The sequence below is a fragment of the Capsicum annuum genome, chromosome 10 (assembly GCF_002878395.1).
Source record: "Capsicum annuum cultivar UCD-10X-F1 chromosome 10, UCD10Xv1.1, whole genome shotgun sequence".
In the NCBI taxonomy this organism is placed as follows: Eukaryota; Viridiplantae; Streptophyta; class Magnoliopsida; order Solanales; family Solanaceae; genus Capsicum; species Capsicum annuum.
Genome location: NC_061120.1, coordinates 75,493,479 through 75,513,549, shown reverse-complemented (window position 1 = coordinate 75,513,549; position 20,071 = coordinate 75,493,479). Strand labels below are relative to the sequence as shown.

General features: G+C 35.2%; 1 protein-coding gene across 4 annotated transcripts; it reads right to left on the bottom strand.

Annotated features, from left to right (window-relative positions):
• Nucleotides 1–1,463: 1,463 nt before the first annotated feature.
• On the bottom strand, nucleotides 1,464–19,428 carry LOC107845329 (signal peptide peptidase-like 4). 4 transcript variants are annotated; one of them, XM_016689591.2, is made up of 14 exons: nucleotides 19,104–19,426; nucleotides 14,333–14,491; nucleotides 14,106–14,217; nucleotides 13,677–13,796; nucleotides 13,344–13,423; nucleotides 13,034–13,213; nucleotides 12,388–12,422; nucleotides 8,819–8,981; nucleotides 6,552–6,605; nucleotides 5,631–5,723; nucleotides 5,372–5,514; nucleotides 4,724–4,794; nucleotides 4,273–4,356; nucleotides 1,464–1,982 (listed from the first exon to the last, which is right to left on the bottom strand). In XM_016689591.2, exons 1-14 carry the CDS (start codon nucleotides 19,242–19,244, stop codon nucleotides 1,876–1,878), a joined length of 1,542 nt encoding a protein of 513 aa, XP_016545077.1. In that variant the 5' UTR covers nucleotides 19,245–19,426; the 3' UTR covers nucleotides 1,464–1,875. The 4 variants fall into 4 exon arrangements, with proteins under 4 accessions (XP_016545077.1, XP_016545076.1, XP_047253963.1 ...); XM_016689590.2 differs by having other exon boundaries at nucleotides 13,344–13,495; nucleotides 19,104–19,424; XM_047398007.1 differs by lacking the exon at nucleotides 4,273–4,356 and having other exon boundaries at nucleotides 13,344–13,495; nucleotides 19,104–19,428.
• Nucleotides 19,429–20,071: the final 643 nt, after the last annotated feature.

Here is a 20,071-nt window from a genome sequence, read left to right as displayed (position 1 = left end):
CAACATCCATTTTTTTTGTTAAGCGAGTTTGAAATATTGAGAGAAATCGGATGAAGGGGAAGAGGAGCAAGAGAAAGGATTTTGAGAAATGAGAAAAAAAGATGAACAAGAATTAACTGACAAAAATTTTTGGGGGGGGGGGGGGGGGGGGGGGAGAAATTAAAAAAACTCTAAATAAAGGTTAAAGAGAAATAAATTTTAAAAAGGAAAAAAATGAAGAAATAGATAATGGTTGGAAAAAAAGGAAAAGAGAAGAAAAAATAAAGGTTTAGACAAATAAATTAAAACGTGAAAATAAAGTAAAAGGAAAAAACAAAAATTAAAAATAATAAAAATCACAATAATAAATTTAAAGGAAAATAAAGAGTGAAAAAAAAATAGAATAATAAAAGTAATGAAAAAATTAAAAAGTAAAAATAATAAAAAATAAAATTTGAAAAATAAATGAGTATGGAAAGGTTAAAAATATATTTGAGATGTGGAGGGGCAAAATGGCACTTTTAGTATATTAAAAAGTAAGGAAGGCTATTCTTCAAAGACATTCTTATTTGGAATCAAATATCTAAAGCCACCCATATTTGAAATCAAATATCTAAAGCCACCCATATTTAAATCTATGGCATGCAATTTCCTGTCCATCCTCCCCATGGTGAATCACAATACTACTCATCCCTAAAGCTTCGCCAATTACCTTGAGCTAAAATCTTTGGAGCAATGTAACTTGTATCACTAGTTCTCCCTCCAAAGGTTGCAACTTATGGGACACCAATGAGATGACATATACTCAAGCCAGTATTCCCCTTCAAAAACTGAGAGGTATCCAAAATTTGAAATACACATTCAATTTATCCATTCAAGGTGTACTTTTTTCTACTTACTTTGTTTTCAAGATGAGATATTAAAATTATCGGTCAAATCTGATATAAATTTCGATAAATATCTAAGGAAGATTGAAAGTTTTAACTTTTGATAAACATAAAAAATCAAACTACTAAGTGCATCCTTCTTTGTCATTTTCCCCAAGTTGGATCCAGAACAAAATTTATGAAGTCTGTTATCAAAGCGACCTCACTATTTCTTTGATACAACAGAAGCAGAGCCACGTGGATTGAAGGATGGTTAACTGAACAATCTTCATTGAAAAAGTATGTTGTGTATATCTGCATATATATATAGGCTCCAAAAATTGCTTACCAATATATTAAAGAAACACACTAATGCTACAAGGATACAAAACATTGGTATCAGCTGCCAAAAGTAAAACTGCACTCTCTTTCTCAAACAAAACTGACAAATAATTGGAGAAAAACAACAAACAAATAAAGAATAAAGCCATGACCTTGTACAAACTCTATCATGGACACATCATCTTCACTTTTACATATGTTGTATAACACATGATGATGCTTGTTTCACTATAAAACACTCTAACACCGCTGCCATATAATGAGGGATTTTACAGCTACATGTGAAGGTCTTGCAAACTGCAAGAGCTGTATAAATGTTATTTGGATTTAACTTGTATACACCGACAGCATTAACAATTTTCACATTGTTATAAGGTGTAACCTGTCTTATTTACTAGATTGCTAATTCCACTTTACATGTACGGTTACTTGTCAGTCTATAGAAGTTAAACTCAACTTTGCTGCAACTCTAGTCAACTGCATAACTGGTAACTGCATGCTCTTTCACCTTTTGCTAATCAGTCATTAACAGCAACATACTCAGCATTAGGGCAGGGGGTGAGGGAAGCCTAAGTTTAACCTATTGACTTTGATAGCTCTAACCTCTTTCAGATTCTAACATATGTACCCTAACTTTGTATTTTGACAAACCAGAGCTATATGTGATTACAGAGAGAGCAACATCAAATTACTCGGACGGTTGAAGCTGGATATGCGGGCAAGGCCTATATGGTTCTCCTCTTGTCCACAGATGCTTCAGCTCACCTCTTTTTGTTGCCAACACCAAAAATGTGCCTGAAATTGACAGTAGCAGATCTTAGTGTACTTTTATATCGAGAAACATAACAAGAATATGAAAGAATGAGTTTTTAATGTTTAGAACAGTAGAAAAAGACAGCTCAATGCACAAAGGATGCTGCGTAAGCAGGGTCTGGGAAGGGTCGCACCCCAAGGGGTATTGATGTAAACAGCCTACCCGAATGCAAGCATTAGTAGCTGCTTCTACGGCTCAAACCCATGACCTGGTTACACGTAGAGCTCTACCGTTGCTCCAAGGCACCCCTTCAATGTCTAGAAGGGTGATTGATACAAGCATAAAGAGCAAAAAAGAGTACAAGGCATTATCAAAGGTTCAAGCTTCGGATTGAAGACCCTTTTGGAGCCTTTTCAATCCTTGTTCATGCAAATGCGAGCTTATCAGAGCATGATGCCTTCAACCAAGGGAGTGTATTTGCTAAAACGTGAAGAAGAGCTTTTAATACACTCCAAGGCAGCCTTGAATACACTCTAAAGGCGCCTCAACTTAGGGATATTATGGTCTTTTGAGACTCCCTTTCTACACTCCAAAGGAGCACCCTTCATTAAGGGTATTTTAGACATTGTCTTGTAATAGTATAAATAGACCCTTAGCTTCCATTTTTCATTAGACTTTGATGAATTGAAATTGAGTATTACTCTTAGTGTAGTTCTTTCCTTAGTGTAGGGCTTGGAAAAACCATCTTAGTGTAGGTCTTGAAAAAAGACATCCAAACTTGAGAGATTAATACATTTGATGGATTTCACTTGTGTTGATCAATTGGCAAGAAAGGTGTGATTGAGGAAGTGTGAGTCCTTTGGTTCACCTAAGAGGAAGGTTTGAGCTTCTATTGGTGAGGTGTGATTGATGGTTTGATACACCATCTTTTGTTAATCACTTGGTAGGAGTAAAGGTCTTTCTACTATCTTTACTTTTATGCATCTCTTCTTCATCCCCTTTCTTATTGTGTTGTTTTCTTTATCTTGTGGTTGCTGATTTTTGTGTCTTTAGTCCTTAATTTCGTGTATTAGGTTTAGATCTTGTATCAGTGATGATGTAAAATATAAGGAAGACTTCAGCCTTCATCATGGACTGCCAAATTGTGTCTACAGTGTATCCTAAAGTCCAGAACTGTTCTACTTTTTGCTATATAGACTCACTCTAAGACGACTATAGGTATGCATTTGTTTTGTTAATTTGTGATGGCGTGGGTTTCAGCATGAACCCCCATCTATATATTATTAATACCCAAAAGGCAAATACATGGAGAAGGGGGAGGACCTCGGTTTAGGTACTTCAATTCATAGTTCACAAGGGAAAAATTAGGTTAACATTACCACAAGGAGAGGATGAATAAGGATCTGTCAATACCCTACTCAAACCCTACCACTATGATTCTTTCAGTTGACAAAAGCCTACAACCCGACTGCCTTGCCCAAGAACTTGAAAAGAGAGCAAAAAAAAAGGAACGAAGTCAACCCATTCTCATAAAGCATGTAATGTGTTTTTCATTTGTTGACTAAAATTACACGCTCAAGATGCAATTAAATCAACCCCACCACATTTGTCTACTCAGTTTACTGTCACAGTCACCTATATCATATCCTTTCAGCATCTATAGGTTCTTTGTGCAAATGGGTGAAGATGCAAAATCCTATATTTAGCTAGACATATTGCTTCAATGGTTTTAATAGTTAGGCATCATCCGTCTGCGCTATGATACCACTAAATCAAAGTTCAAGTTGGTATTGGATACTCCTGATTATATCTTTTTTTCTAGTAACAATGGCACCCTGTCCATCTTGTGCGCATCTCAACTATTCCACCTAGTACGTGCTACCTCCCTCCAACACAATTATAAGGTAGCGAAATCACCCAGTGGTATTTTATTTTTTTTGGTCTCTGCTGGGATTTTAACCATGTTCTCCAAAATTTTCATCCACTTCATTGACAGCTAGGCCACACCCTTAGGTGCAGGACTCCTGATTATATCTTCGGAGTCATAGCTGACTATTTCTTCTGAGTTATAGATATAATAATCCCAATTCCAAATTGCTCTCTGTATAAGATTAAAAGGTCCAAAAAGCAGTTTGCTTCTCAACACCTGCCAGTAAATTTTGTGGACATAAGACACTGATGCCTAAGTGGCTATTTCCTCTTTCCTACGGAATCACACTAAAAATATGTGGGTGTAGACTCCACCTTCACTATCAGAATTTAAATATTGGCCCCTCCATTATATATTTTTTTTGACAGTAGGGATATCTTTTTATGCTTCCTGTAACATACCTAATGTGCAAGGAACTATATATAGCAAAGCAGGTTGACCATGGCCATCCATCAAGTTCAGACCCACATAAGTTGCAAATAAACCTGTTCAAGAAAATTGAAGTCAAATGAGAACTTCGATTAAACCTAAATCTAGCAGAATTTGGTAACAATTTCAAAGATACTGACTTTTCGGTTGGTCAGGAAAAAACATGTTAACTTTTGATGAGAAGGAATGATGGAATGAAGATCAAATGTAAACACATGGCCCCCAAAAGAAAACCTCAAACATGGAATGTTTCATGAGTAGTAACATTTATCTGATCTAATTAACTAATGCAGCAATGCTCTGTTTTTATCAAACTGATAAGATCTGTATTGACAAAAAGAAGATGGTGTAAACTTGGTTACAAGAAGAGTATTATGACAAGTAAAACAGAGCAACCCCAGTCTTCCTATGCAGAAGTCATACCTAAACCATAAGCAGTCATAGTCCACAGAAAATAACCAGCTCGAAGGCTCTTCTTGCACAACCAGTCGTATCTGCAACAAAGAGCATAATGTAATAAATAAATCCTAAGAGTTAAAAAGCTTCTGACTGCCTTTATATTTCAAGTTGTGAGCATGCCGCATTAATCATGATACCTCAAATCTTTTTTCTTTATTGATAAGTAAACAACTCCCAACTTTGGTACAGCAACAACAACTACTACTAAGACCTAGTCCCAAACAAGAAACTTGGTACAGCATTTTCTATAATTTATCACTTGTTTGCGCACAAGCAAAAGTGCTCTAACATGGAAGCTGTAAGCAACCATAACAATTAACATATAGCCCCCCATAGGTACCTGCTGGGCTTTCAAGCTTTCACCAGTTGTGTAGAACCAGTGCATAGATCAGGCCTTCTTTGGAGGATAAAAAATGTGGTGAAACTAAAAGTCTGAAGCTTTTAAAGACTCAGGGATTTGTGGAAAACATTAATGGATAAAGTGCAACTGTGATCCAGCTCAACAACCAAATCTTAAAATGAAAGCTACTAGTGATCCAGGTATTAAATACACGGGGCTTTATGGAACCATATTAATGGATACGCAAAGTCTCTTTCAGCTAGTGGTCAGACCTTAGGGAAAATGCTACTAGTAACCCTGGTAAAATTATGTCGCCAAACCCAATGATGCTGTAGCCACCCCAGGGATCACGTATTCGCGGGATTTTCAGTAACATGGGAATTCCATCTTCTCCGCTTTTATCACCACGCGCAACCTGCATCAAGGAAAACAATTTTACGTTTGTCAACAACAACACCCTTCTGTGACAGGCAGGGCTGAAAATCCGGAAGTGGACCTAAAATAGAGACAAACAATCAAGTATGAGCTTACCTCTATCATCACACTCTTGTGGAACAACCATTTAGAAACAAATACCCAGAAAATGTCATAGAAGAATGCACAAGTGAGAAGAACTGTTCCCACCTGATAATATCACAAAAAAGAATAATGTTAATCTCCTTTAATGGCTTCACAGCTAGTTCCTGTTAAGGTCCCAAAATTTGACTTTAGAGGGGCATAAAAGTAATCACACCTGAGGAAGTTTCTAAAACATACTAATTAGAAACTACTGTGCTTAATTCTTACAATTTCTTAATTGCATGATGGTTGAAAAGCTAACAGAAGCACAAGATAAACTGGAGGAAGAGAAACCATTTCAAACAGTTAGGAGGACGAGAATGAGAGGAATTACAGAATAAAGTTTGTTATCCCGCAAGTTAGCTTTACAAACCTCCCTAGTGAGTTCAACAGATTACGCTGCATATCTGTTTACTAAACCATAGGGTCTTCCAGATTGTGTTACATTTGCAACAAGCAAGGGGCTGGGTGCACATGATAAACGTCTCTAGCTTCACCTGAGTGTCTTAAGAGAAAAAGGGTTCCATATCTACTTATTGTAAACCATTGTATTCATTCCTGTACCTACAAAGTCCGTCTTAAGTGACTGACAACTTTACTCCCTACTCACTCCTTTTTTTCCTCTTTTGGGAAAAAAACCAAAAATATATATTTCACTCAACTCGAAGGTAACATCAGTAAAATTTAGCTTTTTGCCGACCACTTATCTGCTCACTAGTTGACATATAAAATTAATGGCACCACATTCAGGAAGGAATTGCTAACTCAAAGTTAGAAGCACTGAGGGGAGAAGGTGCTGTCCTAAATTATGTGCTTGTGGTCTAAATACCAGAAACAATTACATCACAAAATCCATCCCATAATGAGAAAATGCAGCACAATGAATTGATTTACCTTGAGGTTGGGAACTCGTATGATCTGAAGAACAGTGATGATCAATGCCATACCCTAGAGTTAAGAGAAGAAAGAAACTAAGATCATACATTTTTATTGAGAAAGGTAAATCGGTCATTAATGAAGAGACATACGCCACATATAAAATATTAAACTGATAGGAGCAAGTACTACACTTGATATCAGTCAAAAGACGGAGTAAGGAATACACCATGTATACATGCTATATACAAAAAATTAGAAGTTGCATGAAAACATATTTATCAACAAACAACATCCAAGCCTTGACACATTACGAAATGATTCCCCTCATACTTACATAAGAACTTTCAACTACCTCATATGCTCTTCTATTTTTCTCCTTCCACATGAGCAGAAAGGAGGTCACCTCCCATGCTTTCCTCCACATGTTCTTCCTCCTGAATTCCCTCCAAAGTAACCTAATGATTCTTGGCATTACGCACTTATATATCTGATACTGTGCTCCACAATTTTGACCTAGCAATATAATGTGTAACACGCCCCCCCCCCCCCCCCCCCCCCCCCCCCACAACCTCCCCACCCCCCCCCCCCCCCCCCCCCCCCCAACCCAAAACCCCAACCTTTCCTCCTTACCAATCACATGGAACCACCAACCAACATATTCTTCTCCAGCCAATATTAATAAAAACATGAATATCTTTTAGTTTTACCTCCTCTTTTTTCTTTCAGGGTAGACGGGGAGCAATGAGAGTTCTCCTTTAGTCTAGCAGTCTGTTTCAGCATAAATACTACTCCATCCATTTCATTCTGTCTTTTATTTGACTGGGTATAAAGTTAAGGGGGAAGTTTTGAATCTTGAGATCATGTAAACCAAGAAAAAAAAATAGAAGCTGAATTCCAAAAGGTCATAGATCCCCCCCCCCCCCCCCCCCCCCCCCCAACCCCAAATCTCTCCGCTTAAAAGCAAACTAAACAAACTAGCTTGGACCAAGAAGCTTCTGTGTCACCATTTCCATGTCTCCACATATAAGGACTCCTAACAGATACACTTCCCTCCTTCCCATTTTAAGAAGCACCCTTTCCTTTTTAGGCCGTCCCAAAAGAAGGTCATCTTACTATAATTAGAAAAGTTTAACTTAAAATTCCCTTTTTAACCTTAATAAAATGATTTACAATCACACAAATATTCAAGGATTATTTCCGACCACAATCTTCAAAAGCCTTCCTTTTTTTCTTAAACACCGTACCAAGTGAAAGGGTGCCACATAATTGAGACGGAGGAAGTAGGTAATTTCACTTTTTGCAGAAAAACACGACACCTCAGCAGAAGTATAGTAGTTCCAACGGAATGACAGTTACTATGATTTGTTTTATAGAAGAGAGATAAAAAGGTTCCCAAGAACACAGATAATGCAATATTGTAAGTGCTGAGGTTTTTACCCCTAGTTTGAAAATAGAAAAGGAGCAAATTTGCTCCTTTTTTCACACAATAAAAAAGGTTGTCAAGTTCAAACCTCAGCGAAGACAAAAAACACTAGGTGATTCTTCCCATATGTCCAAGCCTTTGGTGGACAAAGTTACCTGGTATCTGTTGCTGGTAGAAGGTGGCAGGTATCCCGTGGGTTTAGTCGAGGTGCGCGAAAGCTGGCCTGGACACCACGGTTATCAGAAATATATATATATATATATATATATATACAAACAACAAACCCAGTGTATTCCCACCTAGTGGGGTCTGAGGGGGTAAGATGTACGCAGTCCATACCTCTACCTCTGATGAAGTAGAAAGGCTGTTATATATATATATATATATATATATATATATATATATATATATATATATATATATATATATAATAATAAAAAAATTTAAGTACATGCCTACTCTTTTTCAAACATATCACGACTCCACGTTGACAAGACCAGAACAGCTGCTTTTTGTTTTGAAGTACATAAAAAGGAGTTTATTCATTTGACCGAAAAAGTTTATACCACAGAAATGAAATTTGTCCACTAGCACATAAGACTAATATCCCAACTTCTTGAATACCCAGTTGTTAGACATCATTCCATGACAATCCTAACACTAGAGCATCTATTTAACCCGTAGGCAGAATCAGTTAGGGTTGAAAACAGGGAAACAAAAGCCAGATTATTTGCATTACGTGAAGGTAGCAGCTGTATTTAAAGATAATACAAAAAATTACAAGGGAACAAATGTAATGATAATAGTTATGTAATACAAAAAATTACAAGGGAACAAATGTAATGATAATAGTTCTTACAAGTATGTCTTGACCTATCCAAGCAAAGGAGACACGGCGGAAAACCGCCCACATAACAGCAAAAGCTAAGCAGAACGGAGAAATTGCCAGAGTAAGATATGAAACAGGCCCCAGAAGTGGAACTTTAAGAAATGATTCTTGAGCATGTTCAAACCATCTGAAACTATAAATAATGACTCTTAGCCACATGTGACATGTCTGAGAACCAACAAATGAAATGACATTATGGTAAGAAAAAAGAAATTAAACCTTGTTTCAAGAATAAAATAACAGAAACCTGGTCACAATCACCAATTCACCATTACTACTGATGATGAGGGGCTCTTCGAGCACCACCATGAAAGAAGGGGAGGAAATTAGACTAAGGGCCCATTTGGCCATGCAAATTTTTCCCTTTTTTCCGGAAAAATTTTCCGGAGTTGGAAATTGTGGTGTTTGGCAATGAAAATTCGGAAAATAATTCCGGAAAATTTTTCTGAAAAGGGAAAACAGGTTTTTATTGTTTTCACAATTTTCCAACTCCAATTCCAACTTTTATTATTATTACATATAACCCCAATCTTTTAAATTTTTACATAAAACTCTCCTTATAACATTACTTTTTCAATATTACGTATATAGTAGTTTTAAAGAATAAGATAATTATAATTTCAAACTTAATGTTATCCTAATTAATATATATCTCTTTTTCTCTCTCGTCATTATTTTTATCCCTTATTTAAAACATTATTTTACTGTTAATTTATATTTATACCCATAAATATATAAAGTATTATATTTATAATAGAAATATACAAAGTATGTTACATATAAAGTTTATACTATGTATACCATATACACACATATATAAATATAAAAAAGTATTAAGAAACATACTAAGCATATTTATAATATAAATATACAAAGTATGTTATATATGAAGTTTATACCATGTATATACCATATACACACATATATAAAAATACAAAGTATAAAGAAACATACTAAGCATATTTATATATTTATGGTACATGATATAATATACTCCCTCCGTCCCATTTTATGTGTCATCATTTCCTTTTTAGTCCGTCCCAAAAAGAATGTCATGTTTCCTTATTTGGTAAATATTTAAAAACACAATTACACTTTTACCCTTATTGAGCCCACTTAATTAAAAAAAAAAAAAAAAGATAGAAGCACATTTTTTTATAAAAGATAATTTGGTAAATATTATCAAGTCTTCTCTTATTTTTTAAACTCCGTGCCCGGTCAAATGGCTACACATAAAATGGGACGGAGGGAGTACCATAAATATGCAAAGCATGTTTTACATAGAAATAATTTATTCATACACAGTAAAATCTTTCATATATAAGAAAATTAAAGAAATAAATTAGCAGCACCCTAAAATTTAACAATTCATCATTTCCTATTTTTTAGGAACGGAAAATGAAGGAAATAAATTAAATAAATTCCTAAAAAAATAAATTTATTTGAAAGATAATATTTGTTACCTAAAAAAAGGAAGCAGTGATCTGTTAATAGAACATCCATATTTAAAATTTTCAAATATGAGAAAACGGCTATTAATTTAAATATTATATATGTCATAATTGAAATTCATTAAATATGACCATGTATATGTAATTATTTTTATAATAGTGGCTAATTGTGTTCTTTTTCCATTAGTAGGTAAATTTTAGTTGGGTGATTTTGATAATTTGTAAAAAGTTAGGGTATAAAATCATATTTAAAAAAGTTTTTTCAAAAATCAAAAAAAAATTCAAAAAAGACATGATCAAATACAACTCCAGCTCCAATTTCAACTCCAACTCTGAAAAATTTTAGTTTTCATGGCCAAACGGCTACTAAAATGTTTAACCTGATGAGAAATAGGAAACCAAACCTATGATAAACCCAAACAATTTTTAGCCCTTTACACGGAAACTGATGTCATTTCTACTTCATCTGAGGTAGTGATATGAACTGCGTAAATTTTACCCTTTCCAGACCCCCTTTTGTGGGAATACACTATTTTGTAGGAATACACTAGGTATGTTGTTATTGTTATTCTATTTAAGGGAATATTTTGCCTTCCTCAAAAGCCTATGTCTTCTTGAAGCCAAATAATTCCAAGTAACTGAAAAATCAAATATTGCAAAGGAGACTCCTCCGAATTTTCAAATGGGTCATTGTCCTAAACAGATTATACACTTATCCCTTCAAGTAGTCAAACTAGGTATCTTTAACTATGACTTTATAAGCCATATTTTGGCATCTTCATTTACTAAGAATACTGTTTGGTTTTCTTAGACATTCCACCGCTTACTAGAAATAGTTAGTACTCCTGCTGCCTATTTTATGTGACACTTGCCATTTTATTCTATCACAAAATAATTACTCTTTCTATACTTCGAAACAGTTTTTAACTTGACCCTTCCCAGGTTCCCCTTAATGACATGATTTTGTAGCCACATAAATGTCTATGGGATGTTTTAAACCACAAGTGTCTGAAAAATCTTTCTTTTTTGAACTCCATATCCAATTAAACACCATCACAGAAATTAGGACTGTGGGACTAATATTTTTATGGTTCAAATAACAGTAAGTCCAAAAATGGATGGCTTTCTATTTGAACTACTATTAAAAATTCAAATTTAATGCCAGCAATATAAAAAAAGATTTTGAAATGCTAAGGTTTGAATTAAACAGAAAGATCCAACTTTCCAAACTTTTGCCTCTCATTTGCGAAAGCAATTCCTCGTCATTGTTCTATACTCATTATTCAACTGTCAGTGCTTTCAGATCTTATTCCACATATTTTCATCTTTGCTTATGAGTTCATGCTATTATCACATTGTAAGACATGAATGTATGTAGATCCAGCCCAAACCAAAGCCTGCAAGAATGTCGGCATATTTAAAATGCCATGATGCATGCAACTATGGGTCAATATCATCCACTGTGCCAGGATTACATACTTATAAAGCATAGAGGACTGAGGAGAGTATATGTGCCAATGGTTCCACAAACAGAAAGACAGCTTTGAACTTGCTTATAAGCACTGATGTTGCCAATTTGGATGGCATATCAGCTCTTAAACAGATTGATCACTCCACACCCGAGAATTACGTTGAGGTCCCTGAACTCATGGAAGAAGTTTAAAGAGGAAGGTTAAAGGATGTGTAGGTTGATCCGAAACTTGTATAAGTTATTACTTATTAGCTTGTACAGCAGCACATTAAGGGGAATAAATCCTCCTTTCTGTACTAAATTTCCAAATAAGAAAGAGGTGCCACAGTGGAAACTTAAAACTAAGGAGGCACCTGCATCCATTGAGTGAGAGGGATTCGGTATTTATCCACTATAATGGTTAAAATAGAACGAAGAACGAGGGGGACTGAATCAGCCAACCATTTAAGAAAAGGGGGAAAATTTCAGTTTGGTCCTAATTCCACTCAAGTAATAAATTTCTTGAAAATTTTCCTCCAACACGTTTCCTCTTTGCCCTCCCTATTTTGCCTAACAAATTGTTTGGCACGACCTAACTAACACAATAACAACCAGTAACACCAATAAAATAAACATACCATGATAACAAGGTCACCAAACAGGTTTGTAGCCCCTGCAAGCACAATGAGGAATAAGTGTCAGCATAGAATTCGTATGTTGTCATGTGGAGACAAGATGAGTTTATTCCATTCTTTTTTGTTCATCTACTTCAAATGCTTATCTATCCCATGCTAGCAACTTATTTGCTTCAGCTCGACTAATATTGAATCACCAACAGATGGAAGTTGTTAATAAGTACCAATGAAAATGTCTTTCATTGCTACTTTTATAGAGATCTATTAGTTGAACTAAAACTAATGTATTGCATCCTTGGATGTGTACTTCACATTCTGTACTGTTAAACTGTGTCATAAATTTCATCTAAAAGCTTAATTATAGAGAGAGCACACTATTCAATATTAATTAATTACTCCATATGTCTTCAATATGCCAGCTCACGTGCTGATCTAACTCTTTTTATTTCCCTAGCTCAATAGCACGTGAAAATTTTTGATAATGAGGCGATGGTGAGGCTTGAACCCAGGCAAAGATTACCATGATGAACTACGTGACCATCTCACCTATGTACCGAAGTTATTAGACAAACACCTTATTAGTTAATCACTTTATTATGTCTTTTATAGCTAAGATCACTTGATTATGTCTTTTATAGCTAAGACATACCTCAACGCCACCAATGGAAAATAGAACCACCAGAACCTCAATAAACCAGAAGGACATCAATTTGTAAAGCATTATCAAGAAGCAGGATGCAACCACCACAAACAGAAGTGCTGATGTTGTGTTGATGTCCACTACACCAGAATGAGTAACCTCCTTGCCACCATAATCATCTGAGCCATCCTACAAGATCAAGATACATACTTGAACCAAATTGTCAAGGAGATATACAATGAGCATTCGTGTATCTAAGAAATCCGATGACTGTCACTAACGAGTGGGAAAAGGTAGTAGAGGAATGATTGTGACTTACTTTTAAGAATTTATCCTGCTCAATTGCGGCTTCTCTAGCACTCCATGCAGACCAATAAGAAGCACATAATATGGTAACAACTGCCATAAGCCATAAAAACACTTCAGCTACATCAATCGATGGACGTTTCGGAGAGTACAGCTGCACTGACACTGAACAGAAGGGAAATCTGTAAGTCACAATTTTAGGAACAAATACACGTTAGTAGATTCCACATTAAATATCAGTGGAGCAAGATAAGGCAGCTAGCAGACCACAAGTAACTAGTAATAGCATGTCTAACTTGCATCCCCCCAAACGAACTAACAAGAAGTAAAAATACAATAAGCCTACCTGCAGAGCTGTTCCTGAGAAACGCTATCAGGCTTGTACCTGCATCTTGTGGCAGCATCACAGCAGGGATACCGATGTCTACATCAGATTCACCGGGATCACAAACCATCTTGAAGAGCTCTATAGAGAAAAATGAAAACACAAAATTATATTTAAACCCTTGGCCTGCGCATATCAAGAAATGACACTCAAAAAGTGTCTGTTTTATAAGAACAGGAGATTCAGGTATTCGTTTGTTTTCCTCAGGGCATATTCTAATGAAGCTTAAAGCATAGGCACCATAGCCGATTGATACTTTATAATGACTTCGACGTAGCTTACAGCAGTTTGCACAAGTACACATCAGGTTAAGAGCCTATATTCATATTAGAACAAGGGAAAGGAAAAGGTGAATTACTGAAGAAAATGTTGAAATTAGAGTAGCAAAACCTGTTTGATTGTTGATAATGATGATTGCTGAAGCGCCAGCAGCTTCTGCAACTTTTGCTTTGGTGGTAAAGCTGCAATTACCTCGGTGCACCAGGATGGCCTCACTGGTGAGCTATCACACAATCAAGACCTAAACGGTGAGTTTGCTACATATATGACAACCTTGTTGATGTTTCCGATAAAAGGAATCATGTTTCGCAAAAAGGCAAGATAAATGCGAGATCAACCTTATTCCTCTGCTTGCTACAACAATCTGGTGGGTCTGCAAAAGCAAGCCTTGTCTGATTAGCACGCTTCTCCTTTGATTCCAATGTGGGGCCAAATCGGGCCCCTAGGCCAACAAACTGTGTTACTTCGTTCCCATCAACCCACGTTGGAACTTTTACCTATTTGAGGAAACACTACCTTAGGAGATGAGTGTTGTTACAAGTTCAAACTTTGAGAAAGACAATCAAAGTACGTAGGAGCAGTATTCTGCTAACACAACACCAAACAACAAAACATAGCTTCTATGCCAGCCATACCATGAAATTTTGTCAAATGAGTCAATATAGCACCATGAATCCCAATAAGTTTTACAAACAACATGTATGCCCAAACTATAGAATCTGGAAAATTCATCTCTATCTATACAATACAACAACAACAAACCCAGTGTATTCCCACATAGTGAGGTCTGGAGAGGGTAAGATGTATGCAGTCCATACCTCTACCTCTAAAGAAGTAGAAAAGCTATTTCTGATAGACCCCCGGCTCGAGACACAGAATACTACACAAATACATAGTAAAGCATGGAACAAGATGGCATATCTCTATCTATACAATGATCAAGGAAATAAATAAGTATCATGACAAAAGTGAAATTCACTTTGTATCAGCTCTAGTTCATCAAATTCGGGGCTCTATACATGATGTATTAACAGAAGACTAGTCAGGATGGCTAATTTCCAGTTCCCTCCATTTGGAAGTCCTTCTGATTTGACCTAATAAACTGATGCCATGGAGCAAACTGGTGGTGAATTTAATCTATCGAGCCTGCCTTTTCAGTTCAGAAGGTCTAGTCCTTATTTTCTTACAGAAATGAAAAACACAAACTGATGAATGCTTCTCTCAACGGCAAAAAAAAATGTGCCTAAGAGACATATCAACTAAAGATGCAACTCAAACTTTTGCACTCATATTTTCCTCTCGTAAGTTCTAGGTTCCAAAAACGAGCACCTATGCAATTGACTGCCTAAATGGTTGGGTTAGCAAGATTAAATGATAAGAACAGGAACAAATAAAGCAAACAAGCAGAGGCCCTCTATTATGTGGAGAATTTGGAAACAAAGGTACAGCAGGCCTTCACAAGAAATCATGCTTGATGATTCGTTATCATGATATTTTGAAGATTTTTTGAGTGGTAAAGATATCACACACTCCCAAAATCCTGATTCGATGCTCCTGAGGAGTCAGGTCAGTATATGTGGACATAAATATCAATCTGTAGTTGCCAAAAATGAGCTCAACACAATAAAACCTTCAATTCCTGTTCTGGATGCTTTTAGACTGATACTTTATCTATGATTATCAAAATAAGGGTACAACAAACGCAGTTTCTAAGTTCTATAATAAAGAATCTGATCTTTTTTTTTTTTCGACCGTAAACTATTTTAACTTCGTACTTCCAATTCACTCCGCATATTTTTTATTTTAGACTGAAAATATGACACTTGGACCTAATGCAACCCTAAAAGCTATCTCATGAGGAGAGGAATGTCCATTCCCTCAACCAATGCGGAACTTAACATAGCCCATCCCTTTTACTTGACCCATTCAGGAAAAGAAAAAATAGGCAGCCCGGTGCACTCTACTTGACCCATTCCCTTATGGGAAAGGTATTCATCTCCAAAATTCAAGCAGCTAATAAAGATTAATAGCCTCTCCATCCAATTAATTTAGTTCACTCTCGACTTGGCACAACCATTACGAATAGATGAAACGTGAGCATATTTCAAACGCAATACTAAATGCAGAACCAACTAACTAAAGCCAACTGTAAAACATGTGGATGCAAATTTAAAGTTTTTGGATTTTTTGAGGTTGAGAAAGTATTACATAGTGAAGGTACCGTGTACTATCTGGTCTACATCATACTTCCTGGGCATAAGGTCTTTCCTTTTAGGAAAATTTGCAATTATTATGGATGGCTAGACAAAAAAAGGTGGAAATTTAATTTGAAACGGAGAGTTTCAATTACTTGGACTCTGTGTAATATCTATCCAAAACTTACCCTCAAATTATTTGACCAACACATCTTAAGATATACATTTTGGATTTATTTATTTATTAGATTATTGCATTTCCCTTCACATGCAGCCTAATCCTCTCTTTTGGGGGGGTTAGGCATGTGAAAATATTTTTGTTGATGGGTGCCAGTCAAACAAGAATGTAGGACCGCCACCTTCTCTAATACCATGGGAAATAGCATGACCACCTCATTTATTATGTATATATGGAGAGAGCACATTAATTAGTTTGATTTTAGGTCTACAACGTCAGCTTATACTATGAAGTCATTTTTTCTAACACTTCTATAATAAACCATTCCAACTTTCCTTTGTTTATCTCTACTCCAAGGGACCAGCAGTTGGGAGAAAATTAATCGCCAAGATGCAACGCATAAACCCCAAAATAAGCAATCAACGAAATAAAAACAAAGCAACCATGCTCTTCAGTGAAAATCTAATACAGCATTAAATAACATGGAAAAATAGCAATGGAAAATCCAAGCTTTAACCGCTAATGAATAACTTCAGCTAAAACATAGAAACGGATTAAATGTAGTCATTGATCACAAAACCAACCAAAAAGAAGAGAGACCGAGAGAGTGAGAGAGAGAGAGAGAGAGTACTTCCACTGTCCTGAATTGTTTGGCACTATTACTTTTAGATTAAAATTCTTATGGATGAGTTTACAATAAATTTTTCAGATATCAGCACTTTTTTATATGATTACCACATACATAAACTTCATTTTTACAAAAAATTACCCTCAAATTATTTGACCACCACATGTCCCACATCTAACATCCAAAAGCTTAAGGAACAGAATTTATTTATTTGTTTTGGATTATAGCATGTCCCCAAGCGCAAGACCTAATCCTCTCTTTTTTTTCAGCTAAGCACGTGAAAATACTATTGTTGTTGGGTTATGGTCAAACTAGAAAGTAGGACAACCTCCTTATCTAACAAGGACCACATGCCCCATGTAATCCCACAAGCAGGGTCCTAGGAGGGTAGTGTGTATGCAGCCTTACCCCTATCTTATGAAGGTAAAGAGGTTGTTTCCGATAGACCCGCGGCTCAAGTAAAGTAGAAAAGAAAAAAAGCAAGCAAGCAAATATAGTAGCAAAGAAGCCACGCAAAAAACAATTTAAAATAAGAACAACTAGACAAAATGTATCGATAAATGAAGCGAAAGAAACGACACATAACACTATAATCGAAGAACAAGACAATAGGAGTAATGAGTAGGAGAGAAATAATAACAATACTAACAATACTCAACTACCTACTAATCTTCTACCCTAATATCTGGATTCTATGTCTTCCTATCTAGGGTCATATCTGGCTTCTATGTATTCCTATCTAGGGTCATCCTCGGTAAGCTACAAGTGTGCCATGTCTTGTCTAACTTCCTTAAACAACACCATGTGAAATTGTATGACTACCTCATACATTGCGTACAAAGAGAGAGAACACATTTATTAGTTTGATTTTAGGTTTAAACATCAGCTATTACTATGAACACCTTTTCTAACTCAACCCCACAGCACAAGTGGAGTAGAAATTGGGTAGTTGGGAGTAAATTCATCAAGATGGGACGTGGATAAACCCCAAAATAAGTATTTAACAGAATAACTACACGACAAGCATGCTCTACCACTGAAAACCTAATAAAACAATAAATAACATAGAAAGCAATGGAAAAAGTTGAAGCTTTAACCGCTAATAGATGATATCAGCTAAAACATAGAAACCAATTAAATGTAGACCAAACCAAAAAGAAGAGAGACCTAGAGAGATAGTATCCTCTCTATCCTAGATTGTTTGACACTATTACTATTTAGATTCTAAAAAATTTAATGATCTTGGTGTCCAGAACAACTTTCACCCACCTCGACTAGTTCCGTGGGATACCTGCCACCTACCAACAACAAGTACCGTATAACTCGGCCCACCATAACTAGGACAGATGGGAGGAAATCACCTAGTATTTTTAGTCATTTGCTGATATTTGAACCTAAGAACTCATGATTCTCAACCACTTCATTGACCACTAGGTCGCATCCTTGGTGCCAATTTACTTTCAAATTCTTATGAATGATCTAAAAATAAGTAGATATGTGTACTTTTTTTATCATCACCAAATAGTTAAACTTGAATTTAAAAAGTTAATAAAATTAACCTTAAAATTCAAAGTGAAAATTAGATAAGTTGATAAACCACATCATAAACCAGATTCACATTTATACAGACAGAACTGGAGCATTAGCACACTAACAATATTAAAAAAAAAAAAAAAAAAAAAAAAAGGTTGGAAAAAACACCTAGATAACACATCCATATACAAGCTTATAGCAAGAACAACTCAAACTTTTGAGAACTCTGGAAAAAAATCAAAAAGATCCAAACAAGTATCTCTGGAAAATCACCTAGTATTTTCAAAATGTTTTAAATTGCCCATTATTGTGACTTAATAGTATTCTTTAAGTAATTTCTAAATATATCAATTTTATTTCAAAAAATTTAAAGATTTCGTATCCGAATTCATAGTAAAAATTAAATTGTTTTGACTCTCAAAATTCAAACTGCACCACGAAAATTGATACAGTGGGAGTAAAAGAACGAGATACTTATTTAAAGCTTTCATATAAATTAAACAATTTGACTCTCGAAATTCAAACAGTGCCACGTAAACTAGTGCAGAGTGAGAATAAAAAGAAGCAGATATTACCAGCACAAAATTGTTGTTACAACCAGGCTTGCTTGGAGCTACATTATCTTGATGAACTATATCACCTCCAATAACCGAATAACAACAATTCAGCAAAATAACAGCAAAAACTAAACAAAAAACTCCTCCTTTGAACCCCATTTACTCAAAATCCCAACAAAAAAATTTTCTCAATCTTCAAAATAAAAGTCAAAAGGGTGAACTGGGTGTTTATTGTTTTTTGTTGAAAATGAATTGAACAGCGAAGGGAAGTGGAGAGATATGTATGAAATGAAGGAAAGAAGGAAGAAATGTAGGAATTAGTCAATAAAGGGACTGTTTGGGTCGTGTTACATTTACTGATTATTTACGGCAAGTACGACCGCCTTGTAACCGTTGATTTAGTCGTGCACATTTTAAGATTTATGGACTTCTCCACACGCGGTATTAACGATTGGCTGACACGTTCTCGGTTCTACTAAGTTTGTTGACTGTTTGCGGATGCAATTATTATTACTCTCTCTGTTTATTTTATTTGGCTCCAAATATTAAAATTTATTTTACTAAATTAATTCTATGAATTGTGTTTAATTAAAAGTATTAATATTTAGTAATATTTTATATAATTATTTAATAATAGATATAATATTTTAAAATATGTTAAATTTTTCCTAATTTTATAAATTAGATAAATAAATTAAAATAAATATTTTTAATAATAATGTTAAATATACTGATGATTTACTATTATTTGCATGTCGACTCTTTGATATTTTCCTTATTAATTATTACACTTTCCTTGCTATTTTCTTTTCCTTATATTTAATTTTGTTACACATCAATTGAAAGTCCCGTAAAAAAAATATGCATATCCTCTATCTTTTTCAACCACATTATAAAATCTTAAATAAAATGAATGGAAGTATTATTGTGGATATTAGTTTAGCATTAGTATTAGTAATTAGTTTCTTATACATAAGAGGGAGTTT